The sequence below is a fragment of the Aquila chrysaetos genome, chromosome Z (genome assembly GCF_900496995.4).
Source record: "Aquila chrysaetos chrysaetos chromosome Z, bAquChr1.4, whole genome shotgun sequence".
NCBI lineage: Eukaryota > Metazoa > Chordata > Aves > Accipitriformes > Accipitridae > Aquila > Aquila chrysaetos.
This window is the reverse complement of record NC_044030.1, coordinates 20,701,605-20,716,890: the sequence shown is the minus strand read 5'-3', so window position 1 is coordinate 20,716,890 and position 15,286 is coordinate 20,701,605. Positions and strand designations below refer to the sequence as shown.

Below are 15,286 nucleotides of genomic sequence, written 5' to 3'. Positions count from 1 at the left end.
AAGATCAGAGGAAGCACTAAGATGCTCTGTTAAAAAGGGTCAGGAGGTAAGATAATCTGTCACACAGTAACTTTTTCTTTACTTGCTTTCAGGAAGCTATTTCAGGAAAACAACCTCACTGTCTTCCAAAACAAGTCATGCACATGTTAATGCCTCTCCCTCCTCCCCATGCCACCCCTAAATAAACTGGGATTTCACAAGTGCTACAGATATTTTATCCCTTAACCTTCAGGTTATTTCATACTAAGCATGAGTCTGTAGCATAACCTGCAGAATTAATGGTTCTTATTTGTGGAAAATCAAGTTTTGTTTATAGGAAATAATGGCTCTGCTTACAAAATTGGGAAAGAAAGGGAGTACTATTCCTTCTTCACCAGTTGCTTCTGAAACCATTTTTTAGTCATCACTTGCTATTAATACACATGTATGCATGAGAACAAGTGAAAAAGCTATTTAATACAATAAAATGCAAAATCAGCAGTCCACACTCACATATAAAGCTATCAGCCAAATTACAATAAGTTTTGTGTGAATAAACAAAAACAGCTACGGAAAAGACTACTTCATCATGATTAAGAAAGCCTGCAAATGTGGATTTTTAGAAGATTAGAAGCCAGCGGGCTCCAGACAATGGGAACTGCTAGTTGTCCTAGTTTCGCCTGGGATAGAGTTAATTTTCTTTCTAGTAGCTAGTATAGTGTTATGTTTTGGATTTAGTATGAGAAGAATGTTGATAACACAAGGATGTTTTCAGTTGTTGCTAAGTAGTGTTTAGACTAAGTCAAGGATTTTTCAGCTTCTCATGTCCAGCCAGCAAGAAGGCTGGAGGGGCACCAGAAGTTGGGAGGGGACACAGCCAGGACAGGTGACCCAAACTGGCCAAAGGGATGTTCCATACCATGTGACATCATGCCTAGTATATAAACTGGGGGGAGCTGCCCTGGGGGATCACTGCTCAGGAACTAACTGGGCATCAGTCAGCAAGTGGTAAGCAATTGCATTGTGCATCACTTGTTTTGGATATTCTAATCCATTTATTATTATTGTAATTTTATTATTGTTATTATTATCATTTTCTTTCTTTCTGTTCTACTAAACTGTTCTTATCTCAACCCATGGGTTTTACTCCCCACCCCCAATTCTCTCCCCCATCCCACTGAGTGAGGGAGAAGTGAGTGAGCAGCTGCATGGTGCTTAGTTGCTGGCTGGGGTTAAACCACAACACTAGTACAGTAACTACTTAGAGAAACCTCTTATCTGCTGACAATTACTATACTTCAATTTTTTTCCAGCAAAACCAGCTATTTTTATACCTCCTGCAATGGACTTTTCTGCCACTTGCACAATGAAGATAACATTTCCTTCAATTTACTCTCTCTCTGACAGAAGTAAAACCACTGCCCATAAAGCAACACTATCTATATGGATAGATCTGGCATAAGATTTTTAGTATCTCCTGTTCTATGTAGGAAGGATGAGCCGCTTTCTGAATTTATCACTTGGTCCATCAACTTTCTATCTCTATGTTTTCCAACTGTTCATGTGACAAAATTTCTAAAATCTACACTTGACAGTAAACACCTATGTCAGAAAAAAAAATTAGTGAAGTAAAACAAACTGCCTTCAATTACATGAGGACAGAAATTATATAATTCTTCAACTTCCTTCCTAAAAGAATCTTAGGCTGCATAACTTCCTGGGCTCAAGGACTCAGCATTTTTTTTAATTTCTAAGAAGATGGCAGCATATTACTTTCTTCATGATGAGTCTTTACCACAAAACCCATTAAAATGAGTCTCAAGTGGGGTACCTAACAAAGTCAGACAAGACTCAGAAAAGAAATTGAAGGGTTCTACACCTACTAGGGGATGCTTTCACTCGAATAGAAGTAGCTTCCTTCAGAAACAGAGGAGGTCTATAACAAGCTTCTTCATAAATACTGCAGATGGATACTACCTCATCAGGTTTATCTTCTTGTTTTCATCCCAAAGGTCTCCTCACCTTCATGCAAAGAGTCAGAGAGATCATTCTCCCTTACAGTACTTCAATAAGGCAACAGAGAAAGCAATAAAGTTGCAACCAACAAACTGGGTTACAAAGGCTGAATGATATCTGAAGTAAAGTAGATTAACTTTGACTTGGTTACATTCTTACATTAAAAACAGTCCCCCAATCTTATTCAGTAAACAAAAAGGTAAACAAAATACCATTTGCCAAGACATTTTTCCCAAGAAACATTCCCATAAGGGTTCCTACCTCTGAGAAGCATTGTCTATTTTCTGCAGTCTGATCTAGTAATTACAGTTTTATTCTTACTTCCACTACACAGCTCCTTTGCAATTTTAGATTGTTAGACCTTGTTTTTCACAGCTGGGTGCCGTCCCTAACTTGTGGGTTGCCTCTCATTAGTTAAGCAATTAAGATCTCTGCTTTGCACTTACCAGCTATTTCACAATGCTAGTCTAGTGTATGCTGACAATTTACAACTACTTACAAAAAAACAGACATTATACCTTGATGACTTTCTCCACTTAGCAAGCATATACAACTCAACATTTTGACTAGACATTCTGCAACTTAATTTTCCACCTATGAACAGGAATAGACAAAGTCGTGTCTTGCAAAGAGTTATCTCTAAAGATTCCTGGTTGCAGAGCATTCATACTACAACATCAAAAAAAAGTTCTGTATTAACTGAAAGTATTAGAAAGTATGTTTCCCTAGAGAGGGTCTTTAAAGAAGAGCACACAATTTTGAAAGCTACCTAACTAGAGAAACACTATCCAGTCTGTGCATCAATGAACATATGATACTGAATTTTTGGAAGTGAAAGTAGTATTTTAAAAGTATTGAAATTCATCATAACACACACATTCAAGGCAACAAAATGAAGCAGTATGGGCATATTCATTTCGTATTCCCTGACTTTCAGAGATGACTTTTCAGCTTAAATAGTATTTTATTGTAGTTAAGCATAACTTTAAAATCACGGTTACAAAATCCAAGTTGCCCTTGATAGAGAAAAAACAAACACGAGTGTGCATGTAGAAAACCACTATTAGTAATCCATTTTATACAATTAACTTCTAGATTAGTAGAAAATGGAAAAAGTAACTAACTACATGACCTATCAGAAAACTATTCTAGGGATTAAAGGAACATTTTCAAGAAAAACATATTGTAAGATTTTTTCCTAGGGTATAACTGATGTAGGGAAGATTTGTACTCACTTTCCTACTTTAAGAAGCTTCACATCTTGCTAACTGACTATATGCAGTTTTGTGAAAGGCACAAAAATGTGAGAAGTTTTAGGTATTGCACACCTATAAAACCAAAAGGTGATAACTGGATCATTGAGGGGATCATCATATGAGTAGCTGTAAGTGTAAAAGCACCAAGGGGAGCGAAATGAGAAATTCAAATCTTAAACTGCATTTAAATTTAAACTTTTTATAAAATTATTTAAGAGGCTTAAAACTAGTAAGCAGCAATATATACTGTATCAATGGAAGTGAAGTAAAGTAAAACTGAGACTGAAGCTATTTAAATATCATAGCAAATATGATTAGTAGATTAGCAGTTTGGTCATTTATAGTGTTTATTCAAAGAGAACGCACTGGGAATAGTTTAAAACTCCTTAGTTTAAGGTATACCCATAGGAACACAAATTCTATGATATTTAAGACATTAAATAGTCTTAGGATTTCATACACATACTTCAAAGAGTAGATCAAAAAAGTCTTACAATACTAGAAAAATTTATACATTAATTCACTGATTCATGGAACTTTTTTCTGCTTTAAGTAACGAGGGACACTTTATTAAATAGATATACGCCCCTAAATCAGAAAACTCGCATAAAAAATTGATCCTGGATTACATCACAGTAAAATGCATGACACTGCTTTTTACCTCCAGATCCTAGCTGCTTGTAGAATCTGTATTCCAAATGTAGCTGTGGTGCTCTCGACTTCAGTGGCTCCTGATTTAAAAACAAAAACAACATTTAAAACAAAAATTAAAAAAACCTCTCTCTGCCAAAGCCTAAAAACTAATACATTAACCTACTACCAGCCAAACTAAACCTACTGCTGCCAAGCCACATGGAAAGTTTGAGCGTTTCTTCCAAAATGACTGGTAATTAAGAAACTAAGAAACATAAACCTCAGTCAGGTGAGACTAGAGCACATAGGGACATTTACATCTTGTATTGCTGCACAGGACTGGAGTCCAACATGCAAACCCAATCACAGACCCACAATGGAATAGCTAAAAACTAATCTGTCTCTCCAAAATATGTGGGTGACGTGTCTTGCAGCTCTCAAAAAGTGGCACTGATATGCAGCTTAACAGATCGAAAAGACTCTCCACACACCTACTATACATGATAGAAGTATCTTTATTTTAAAAAAAAAGTTTTCTCTTAGGATCTTGACAAAAAAATACCAAATCCTTCCACCAAATAGTAACAGCTTAGCAGAAATTAAGTGGCACCTTTCAAAAAAAAAAAAAAAAAAAAAAAGGCACCAGAATAAGCTTGTAGTTTAAAAACTTTCTCTTCCCAACATAATTCACATAAGTTAATGAAATCTTAGTTCTGTGTTCTACATACTAATCTGGCAAGATCTCCTAGAATAAAGTGACATGAGATCAAGCACAGGAACACACAAGCAGCCTAAATGAAAGCCCTAACTTACTGAGCATCCCTTTGCAAAGTAAACATACTTTATCATAAGATTCTTAAAATAATTTCCTAGAGCGTCTTTTAGAAGATATGCCTTGTTTCTTGCAATATGTAACATCTTCCAATGCATCAGTGATAATTTGGACATTAACTGTGCATTATTCCCACACAGACTGCTCCTACTAGAATTGCAGCACGTAATTAGTAAGATTGTTAATCTTACTAATCAGCTTATCTTAATTTATCAGCAATAACTGATACTGCTGGATGTCAATTTCCAGGAAAAGTTTGGGCAAGGTGCTCATCTCTTTCCTCACACCATCTTCTCCAGAAGCTGTTTATTGACCTGTGTTGTTTCCCAGTGCCGCATCCAGGCCATAGAAACCATAAGGTAATGTGCAATCATGAGAAACTTAGTCCTCTTCCTCAACCCATCTCCCTCCAACACCCAGATGTTTCAAATTGCTGCCACTGGTACAGCCAAAGTCTCTGTCAGGGTACATTTATGCACTTGATTTTGCCAGGATGCCAAAGGTTGAGGCCCAAAAGTAAAGAGGGGCCAATCTAACAGTTTCTACAAAAAACAAACAGAATTTACTACATGCTTTTTATGCTCTAGAGCATTCACCCTAGCTGAACACTGAAATTCTTTGCCAAAAAGTACACAAGAGCTTTCTAAAACAAAAAGGTGTTGATACTTCACAAACTGAATTACTAAGCAGGACTAAGAGGGCCACCAAAAGGTCCTACTTACAGTTTATGAGGAGAACACATGAAATTTATTATCAAGTATAAAAGACAGATATCCCATAGCAAAACACTTTACTGTAAGCATGGGCCTAAGCAAGTCAGTGTAACTATCAACCTTTAGTAGTTAGCTTTCAGAGGTATAAGTAAATGAGCTGTGAAGCATGTTACTGGAACATTTTAAACTTTTCAAAAGCACACAGATTTATCTACGTGTTTACCTGCAGTATTGTTACACAAGTCTGTTGGTAACAAAATATACCACACTATAGTCTCTAATTAATCAAGGCTTGTAATTCTGCCTGCTAAGAGGAAAATACTTTTGTCCATAAACTTTGCATATCCACTGAATATACTAAGAAAAGACACCAGGTTACAGGCAGTTGGATTTTATTCAATTACATAGTTTTGCCTTAACTGATAGTACATTAGCAACTTAATCACCACTCAATGTTATAAGAAGCTCCCATAATAAGGATGAAAAATAGCTTGTATGTATTAAATTTACATAAATAGACACAAAAAAAATTGTCCTAGGGAAAAGATACAGCTTCCAATTTTTGACATGCACATCTACACTTTTTCAAATGAATGCTTCTTGTTCTGGTCATCAGCAGTAAACGGTTCTGATAAACCTCCAGAAGGCAAATGTTCTCAAACAGTCAAACAAGTCTACTTCACAACTGCACACCAGCCAAAGACTTAAGGTAAACCCTGTCTAGCAGAGAGACAATTAAATACTTTTACTCCAGTGATGGTGAAAAAAAATGTGGTAGTATGTACTTGTAGTCCCTTTATTGGCTGACAGTCTTCTGGATTGCCTTATTTTTCTAAGTAGGCTTAGATATCTTCCTAACTGTTCAGTAACTCCAAACATAAAAGGAAATACAATCTTTTTTTCAACAAAGCTTGTGAGAGGGCAATCACAGTAAGCTCTTCCCGTACAAGTTGTTTTGTTCCTACACATCCCACTTAGTATGCAGTGAACTACTGATACATGAGAAAAGATACATAGATAAGGATAAACCAAGACAAAGGTACGTTAAATGTAATCTTCCACCGTAACATATGAGTGAAGAATATACCACTGTAACTACATTTTTAAGAGTAAGTCTAAAAAGCATATTCAAGAATAAAAAAAAGAGGCAAATCATTGTTCTTCCTATTTTCATTAGCATTTCAGTACATTTCAACATCTAAAAATAAGCTTGGAAACACATATCTGTTCAAACATCATGTTAATCCCAGAGGACTTCGAAGCCATCTCTGCTTACGAAATTAGCGTATTTTGTTTACTTGAATAAGCTCAGGTCCTCACTAAACCATCCTGAGAAAACAATTCCAGGATTTCTGCAATGTTCTCTAAACAACCTTCACTACACTGCTTTTCCATTCAAGTCTAATTATTTCAAAACTTATATATTAAAACCTAGATAGCTTATTTTCCCTGCAAAAGAGCATTTAACTCTCTTAATGGGGGTCTCTGTGTCTTGCTGCCATCAACGAACTAATGTGCAGTTTACTAAGCACCAGTTCCCTAAGCAGCAGAAACAGTTCCTTAGTTCATCAGAGAGGTTCTTTTGAACCAAGTTTTTTCCCTCGTTTTTTATTTTGTGGGATGCTTATACATTCAAACAAAAGGATAAAGACACCCGAAATGTGAAACTGTTTCAGGTTCCTAATGGGGGGATTTTTGCTATTGTTTTTGTGCTAAAAACATGGAATAAACTGCTCTACAATTTTGAAGATATGACACTTCCCTTCTAAATAGCTTTGAGAAAAGACAGTTTACTTAATCTAATCATAAGGTTAGAAATTTTCAAGAACTCTGATGTTAACCCAAAGCACAACGTACACATTCAGCTATTACCTACTTTTCATGTTTTCAATAATCCAGTGAGAACTCTTACTCAATAGATCTTCTGCCTCTGCTTCATTTTCTTAAGCAAGAGCAAACAAAGGCTATTTTTGGAAAAAATTCTTAAAGAGGTAGGGCTCTTGTTAGAGGAAAAGATCAGTCTATTCAACAGAGCAGCACTTGCTTTGAATTTACTACAGCGTGCTAGGGAGGTTCTGAAATGGTATCATTCTAGACTGCTGTTTTGGGTTTGTGTGGTGGGGTTTTGGTAGCAGGGTAGGGGCTGCAGGGGTGGCTCCTGTGAGAAGCTGCTAGAAGCTTCCCCAGCTCCAAGTCAGACCTGCCTCTGGCCAAGGCTGAGCCCATCAGCAATGGTGGTAGTGCCTCTGGGAGAACAGGTTTAAGAAGGGGAAAAAACCTGCAGCAGGGAAGGAGATTGGAATGTGTGAGAAACCCCTGTGCAGATACCGAGGTCAGTGAAAAAGGAGGGGGAGAAGGTGCGCCAGAGGAGGAAATGCCCCTGCAGCCCGTGGTGAGACAGCAGGCTGTCCCCCCCTCAGCCCATGGAGGGGAGCGGGGGAGCAGATGCCTACCTGCAGCCCAGGGACGACCCCATGTCGGAGCAGGTGGATGCCCCATGGCCATGACTCCATGGGAAATCCCATGCTGGAACAGTCTGTGCCTGAAGGACTGCAGCCCATGGAAGGGACCCATGCTGGAGCAGCTCATGAAGGACTGCAGCCCATGGGAAGGACTCAGGTTGGGGAAGTTCATGGAAGACTGTCTCCTCTGGGAGGGACCCCACACTGGAAGAAGGGACAAGTAAAGAATCCTCCCCCTGAGGAGGAAGGAGCAGCAGAGGCAACATGTGATGAACTGACCCCAACCCCCATTCTCCATCCCCCTGCACCGCTGTGGGGGGAGGAGGTAGAGAAAATAGTGAGTGGAGTTAAGCCAGGAAGGACAGAGGGGTGGGGGGAAGGTGTTACAAGATTTGGTTTTATTTCTCATTATCCTGTTTTGATGTGATTGGCAACAACTTAAAATGATGTTTTCTTCCCCAAGTCAAGTCTGGTTTTTGCCTGTGACCATAATCCGTGTGTGATCCCCCCCTGTCCTTGTCTCAACCCACAAGCTTTTATTTATATTTTTTCCTCCCTATCCCACCACAGGGGAGGCATGAGTGAGCAGCTTCATGGTGCTTTGTTGCCAACTGGGTTTAAACCACAACAACTGCAATAATTCTTTAAAAACAAAAAAGGAAGAAAAAAATATTCCAGCCTTGGAACCAACTGCAATCTTCTTTCCACACACAGCCCACTTACCGTTTTAAGGATTAAAATCTTAACAGTTGAATGATCAATAAATTAAAAACTACAGATTAAAAGCAGCAGTGACTACCTCATAACTTGCTTTCACACAAAGACAGAAGGAAAAACTGATTTATTTCCAGAAGCAGCTCAAGCAGAAATTCCTTTAGGTGGTATTTGGTTAGTGGTTAGGCATCCTGCAGAGAAGATAAGTTTGGGCAATGGAAAAATTTGTCAAAGGGAAAGGGAGGAAGACTGAAGGAGAGAGAAGAGCTGAATGGGGAATATGAGGTTTAAGTGAAGTAGAGGGTCATGTAATGAAAGTAGTAAAACTAACAATAAATTAAGAGGTGAGCAGGAAAGGTACAGTTCATGCATACCAAATGGCTATTGCTGAACTACCTAATCACAAGATACCAATGTGCATACTAATAGACCAGCAGAAACATACAAACACCAGTAGACAGTGCAAAACTGATAAAGCCTATTAAAAGTCTCATTTCAGTTCTTAAAAAAGTCTGTTCTAAACTTTCAAACTTGAGTATCTGCCCAACCAGAACAGGCTATAATGAAAGAAGCCAGATTAAGATTAAGATCCTGGAAGTGTAGCCGTTTTACCAAAATAAATACGCATTTACATATAAACTTTACACATTAAAATGCATACTTTGTATGACCCTCAGGCCTAACACGTAAAAACTGTTTAAGTTGTTTCCTTACACAAGCAAGTCATGAAGTTGCCATAAGCACCATAAACATACTTGTATAACATCATCCATGAGGGAAATATTAATTCAACACAATGAAAAGTTTAAGGCAAAACAGTAGTTATAAAATCCATTTACTTTCAACATCAGCACTCCTGCAAGCTGCTGTATAAATGCAGCCATTATAACTCATGCTCTTGAGAGAAACCCACACACACACAATTCTCCTGCACTGGAGTATATGGTTACCATTTATACACAAAACATCTGGCATAGATGTCTTGCTGCTCACAAGAAAACAGTACATCAACAATGGAATGCCAGCATGAGGAATACAAATACAATTTTAAGGTATTGCAGGAAATATATTACCACAACCATAACTGGCAAGGGTAACTGCTCAAACTAGAATACATACATAATTCAAGTAACTCCATTCAGGAGGGCTAAACTTGAACTACAGCAGGCGCAAAACAGACAGGAAATTAAGAGTGCCTCATTTAGAATAATAAAACAAAGACTGACCATAGGCCTAATGACTGCTCTCAAAGCACAAGAGGGAGTAACTGCTAGAGACAGAGAAAAACTGTTAGGCTTACATTTTAAAAGGGGGAAGGATGGTATACCACGACCAAGTACAACCTACCTAACTGTTAGAATAAAGTCCTGGCACTGTCTCAAATTGGAGAAGAAAACCAGCAAAAAACAAAATTCAACTAAATCCTACAATTTGATGTAGCTGCTTTTAACAAGTTGAACCTTGTGACCCAAATCCCTTCAAATTTGGAAACAAATTCAGAAGAGGTGAAAGATATAAAAAAAAAAGAGAACGATATTAAAAGAACCCACTAGTTCTACCTGCTAATAAATGTATTTTTACCTTACAATGATGATGCAAGCTCCTGTGTTGGTTTTCACTATTATTCCTTCTATCTGTTGTTTATTGCAAAGACACTATAGCTTTTCAGACCACTAATGTAAGAGGACAACTTGAAAAGTTAACTACATATTCAGAATTCTCTAAGCACTAGTAGTAAATTACAGACATACTTTACTACACTGGTTCTTCAGTGACTTCAAAGTAAGTTATTCAATAATGATACTACAAGCTTTTTGCACAGCTGTAAATGAACAGCTCTAAGATTGAGTAATTTGGAAACAAAGTAAGAATTGCCACTGAATAGTATCTTTGAAAGTTGAAATGGGTTGAAATAGTAGCTGAGTTTATTAGTAGTTACATATATAATAAAAATGGTTTTACCAAAACGCAATGATCAGATTAAAAAGTTCTCTTGCTCTACATCAAGTAATTAGTGTTTACAAAAAAAAAACCTCACTGTCTTGCAAACTATTTCTGAACATACTTTATAGTAAACAGTCTTTAACTAGAGGAATTGTCAGACCATTTAAGTTTTACCAGACATACAAAGTAAGTTCAATATACTTTAAATGAAAATTAATTTAAATATGGTATAACGCACACACAATAACCCTCAAAACTGCATCCAATATTACTCTTTCAAACCATAACTTGGATGTTTTTAAATCTGTAACTACTCCTGAAGTAAATACTTTTCTAAGCAAGGCAAGTGTTACAAATATTTTTCAGAAGTTTAGTATATACATTTGTAATGCTTTTTAGATTGCCCATCTAAAGCCATGTATTTCTGTTTCCATAGTTTACCTTTCACTTCATGGAACCAGAAGTTCACCATACTATGCTATGAAAAATGTTCTCTCCTACTGCAACAGTAAGAAATTAATGTGAATCCTAAAATTCCTTCAATGGCAAAAAAGTAAAAAAAATGAATTTCATCTTGAAATACTTTGGTTACATAAACAGTCATTTACCAAGAAGTTAAAAGTATTCAGAAGCAAAACATGAAGTAAACTGAGTAGTTCTGATAAAAGATTCAGAAAAAGCAGAACAATGACATATTAAAAAATACCCAAATTTACCATGTTTTTAAGTGAAGGAAACATTTTACACATCATTACAAATAAAACATGTCTACCAAAACAAATGTGCAAATACCAGTGATTACAGATTTAAAACAGTTTGGGTGAGGAATAAGGGTGTTAAAACACAGGCAGTCTGCAGACTCACATTAAATTTGGTGTTCCTCTACTTATTGCACAAAAAAGGAATCTACTAGAAGACTGCTAAGCGTATCCTTGAAGAAGCAGTCAATCATCGACTTTACAAACATAGATTTAGCTTTCAAAACAGTGACAACAATTTACACTGGTTTCATTCAATATAGCCAAAGTATATCATTACATCTATGACTAACTGCTTTCATCTAGTCAGTTGAAAACATACAAGACTACTAAGGATTTCAACTAAGAAAAATCAAACTATTATATATGAAAGGAAAATTCTGATTAGTTTTTTATCGCAAATCCTTAAAAAAAAAATTAACTTACCAGCTTAATTGCCACATACTCATTTGTGTATAAATTTTTTCCTTGAAAAAAGAACAAAAACAAGAGTGTGAGACATTCGCTTTCCTGTTCAATTATAATGCCATTTAAACCTCAAGAAAGTCTTTGAAACATTTTTGATCTAAGATGGTAGGTATTCTCGTAGTGACTTAAAAAATGTGGCTTCATTATTCTGGTACCATACTTCAAAGAGAACTTCATTCTTGAATAGTGTAAGAAGTGGCAGTTTCTCTGAGAGAGAGTTTCAGCTATTTCACTGAGTTTGCAAAATTTTTATACACTAGAAAAGCTTGAAAATAGGTAAATTACTCTAAATGGAATGTGATATCCTACACTTTCATATTTATTGCTGATAACTATTTAAAATTTTTAAATTATCAAATGGTTTTGGAACACCAGATACTAATTACAGTTAGAATTAACTAGGGCTATTTTTTCCTCAATTCCATAATTTACTAAGCTTAAAGTCAGGACAAACAGGGCAAGACTATTACTGAGTTAAATGCTTACACCATTTGGAAAATGCATATGCTGCTTTAAAAGTGATTCTGTAACTGGTTAAGGGTATTTCAAGAAGCATTACTTCAAACTGTATGCAATAACTACAATATTAAACAAGCTTTACAGATGTAAATTAAAAAGTAGCAGATAAAGGAAAAAACTAGTTGTCACTTCTGATACTTTTAGTTTCTCTGGAGTCATCAAATGAGCTTAGTGTGTATTATTTTTAATGACAGTCCTACTTTTTTCTCTGCAGTATTACTCAGCTCTGAATTTCCCATGTTTAGGTCAGTTTTGTTAATGAAACCAAAGAGGGAAAAGACATGGACCAAGACAAAATGGTTCCCTGCAAAGCCAGTTACATTTACAGTCAAAGACTATGATCTCAGCTCTAATCGTTCTTTTTAAAAATAGAGTACTCTTGCAAAGCTGAAAAAAGATGGATTAAAATCATGTGTCTGTTAAAGGATCAATCTACAACAAGCAAGGTACCTGAAGGCTGTACAATAATAAACACAGAAACAGTATGGGCAGCATGCCCTAATTGGACCACCAAAAGAATGGATAATTCCAAGACCTATCTAGGGACTACAGTGGAAATCCAGGCATCTTAAATAGTTATTTCTTATCTTACAATCATTTGAGCTACATTTTTGACAAAAAGTGTACTTTTTTTGAAGTTGCTTTTGTGTCTTTGCATACTATTACAATCTAGAAGACATTAAAAGAAACTCTTGCAGAGGCCCTCCTCATTCAGTCTATTAGATACATAAATCAGCTACTGGAGTAGCTAACAAATCCAGTTACAGTTAAGCAACTGGATATTGGGTTTCAGTAGTCAAATGCAGTAATGACAGGCTTATTCTCAAGAAATATCAGAAGGGACATTATAATTTTCCATGTGGTGAATCAAGACAATTGTCTCTTTAAAATATGGAAGACGGCAGATTTGACACCACTGTTGATCTATCTCTAAACACAGAACAGGTAATGCATAATGCATCACATGCAGCAGCAACAAGCTTTCTTTTACTACCCCATCAGTTTATCTTAACTGTAACTCAGACGAGCCTTAATCTTAACAGCTCAATATTCAAAACAATTTAGTCCTTGGAAAGTTAATGGTTGCACACCACAGACACTCATTTGCTACAGACAGCCAATTTACCATTTGATCCACAAGCCACTACAGAAGTCTGGCCATTCTTTTCTTCTCAGGAAGAACTACAATGCCTACCAATTTGTAACTGAATTTTTATAACCTGAAGTGCAACTTCAGCACTCCTTAACGACTTCATTCCTCTTTCAAGTCTTTAAGATTTGACCCTAAGACACATGATCAAAATATATTCCAGTTTGCAGAAGTACATAAAACAATTTAAGTGCTTGTATACATCTTTGTAGGAAAGTTGCCCACTTTACTACAATAGCAAGTAACTTAATGTAAATGCGAAAATAATAGATCTACATCAAATCTGTAATACTAATATTAAATCCTGCTTTCAGTAAATTACACTTAAAACATCTTATCCCACAAATAACAATAAAGTTCTGAAATATCTACTATATATGCAAAAAAAAAGCAGACATTAAAAAGAGGAAGTCTTCACCTGTCCTGGTGGCTGTTGCAGGACAGTACACTACACTATTATCTTCCTCCTATTTCTTTTACTCGTTTGTCCTGTTTTATTTCAGTACTATCAGACTTTAAGTCTTCACTACCCTAATACTGTATTTAGAACAGAAAAGATGATTTCACTCTGTATCTGCTGCAAGCAAATAAGTTAAACTGATACTGATCTGAAACAGATAATCCATTCTGTATGTTGTGATCACTCCAAGATAACAGACAGGAAAAAATTAACTTTATTAGTTTACAATTGCCTTCAGTAGTAAATGTGACATTAATTATACTGGCTTGATTTAGTTCATGGAGAGGTTTAAAAGAAAAATTATCATTCAAAGCCAGTTTAGAATAGGTTAGGAGAACTTGAAGACAGAGTTTCCGCTTAACTTGTGAACTGTAGAAGCACATATATAACACTGTGAAGGTCAAAATAATCAATCTTGTTTAACTTTTAATAGGAATAACAACAGCACCTCTTGTTCAGTCTGTGTTAAATTCAGTATCCTCCGTCAGAGCTCCAGCGATATTCTCTTTCATCCTTCTACAGTATTAACATGCTAAACTTGTTTACATTCTGACTCAGACTAGATATAAGGCCCCCAGAAAGCACTATATTAAAAACATGTTATATTTTATGCATGTTATAAACATACTTATAACACGTTTATATATTTTATGCAAGCACTATATTGAAAACATTGTTTGAAGGACAATAAGTAGTATTTCTACCAGAGGCAGAAGATCAACAGAAACACAACACCTACGCAACCCACCCTATTCTCAAATACCCTACTTTCAAACCCATCTCTCTTTAAACCTTGGAACAGTGCATTAACTCAAGGCTTCCAGGAATACTGGAATAAATTCTTGTCATTAAGTGTCAAGTTATATTTGTTAACACATACAGAATTCCCCGATCTCGAAAACACTGGCTAATCATGCTGTTGTCATGGAAATTTAAGTCACCAAAACTAAATACGTACCCTTCCAAAAGCATATACCCATCATTTAGTGTCTATTTTAATAAATGGTAAAATTTCCAGCTTTTATGCCCAAATTCTTCAAAATTCCACAGGTCCTTCTCAGTCTGTCCCTTCTTCATAATTTGATTTTCATCCATCTGTTCAGCAGGGAACGAAGTGTCTGAATTACCCACCTCCCAGGTTCTCTCTACAGATGGATTCTCACTGCCCCTGTGTAACAGCAGCTCGCTGTTTAGCCTCACTACACTGCTGCTGATGGAAAGGAAACCAAGGAATCCCAAGAGCTTGCTGCTATTAAAAACACTGTAGTGTCTCCAAGAGATCTCCAAGACCACAGTACTATAAGCTGGACCTACAGGACAAGGATGTGTTTCACATACACTTAGCCCCAAATACATCAAAATAAACTGCTTCAGTAAGCCAG

The 15,286-nt window shown here is 36.4% G+C and overlaps 1 protein-coding gene across 8 annotated transcripts in view; it reads right to left on the bottom strand.

Moving 5' to 3' along the window:
* The window catches only part of CSNK1G3 (casein kinase 1 gamma 3), a 63,184-nt gene that overhangs the window by 47,259 nt on the left and 639 nt on the right, over positions 1 to 15,286 (bottom strand). For 7 of the 8 annotated variants that reach the window (XM_030004466.2, XM_030004469.2, XM_030004474.2 and 4 more), the window contains exons 2-3: positions 11,734 to 11,774; positions 3,913 to 3,982 (exon numbers count right to left, since the gene is read on the bottom strand). In XM_030004466.2, the coding sequence (XP_029860326.1) occupies positions 3,913 to 3,982; positions 11,734 to 11,774 (111 nt within the window). The remainder of the gene's footprint in view (positions 1 to 3,912; positions 3,983 to 11,733; positions 11,775 to 15,286) is intronic. The other variant, XM_030004475.2, reaches the window with a different exon arrangement.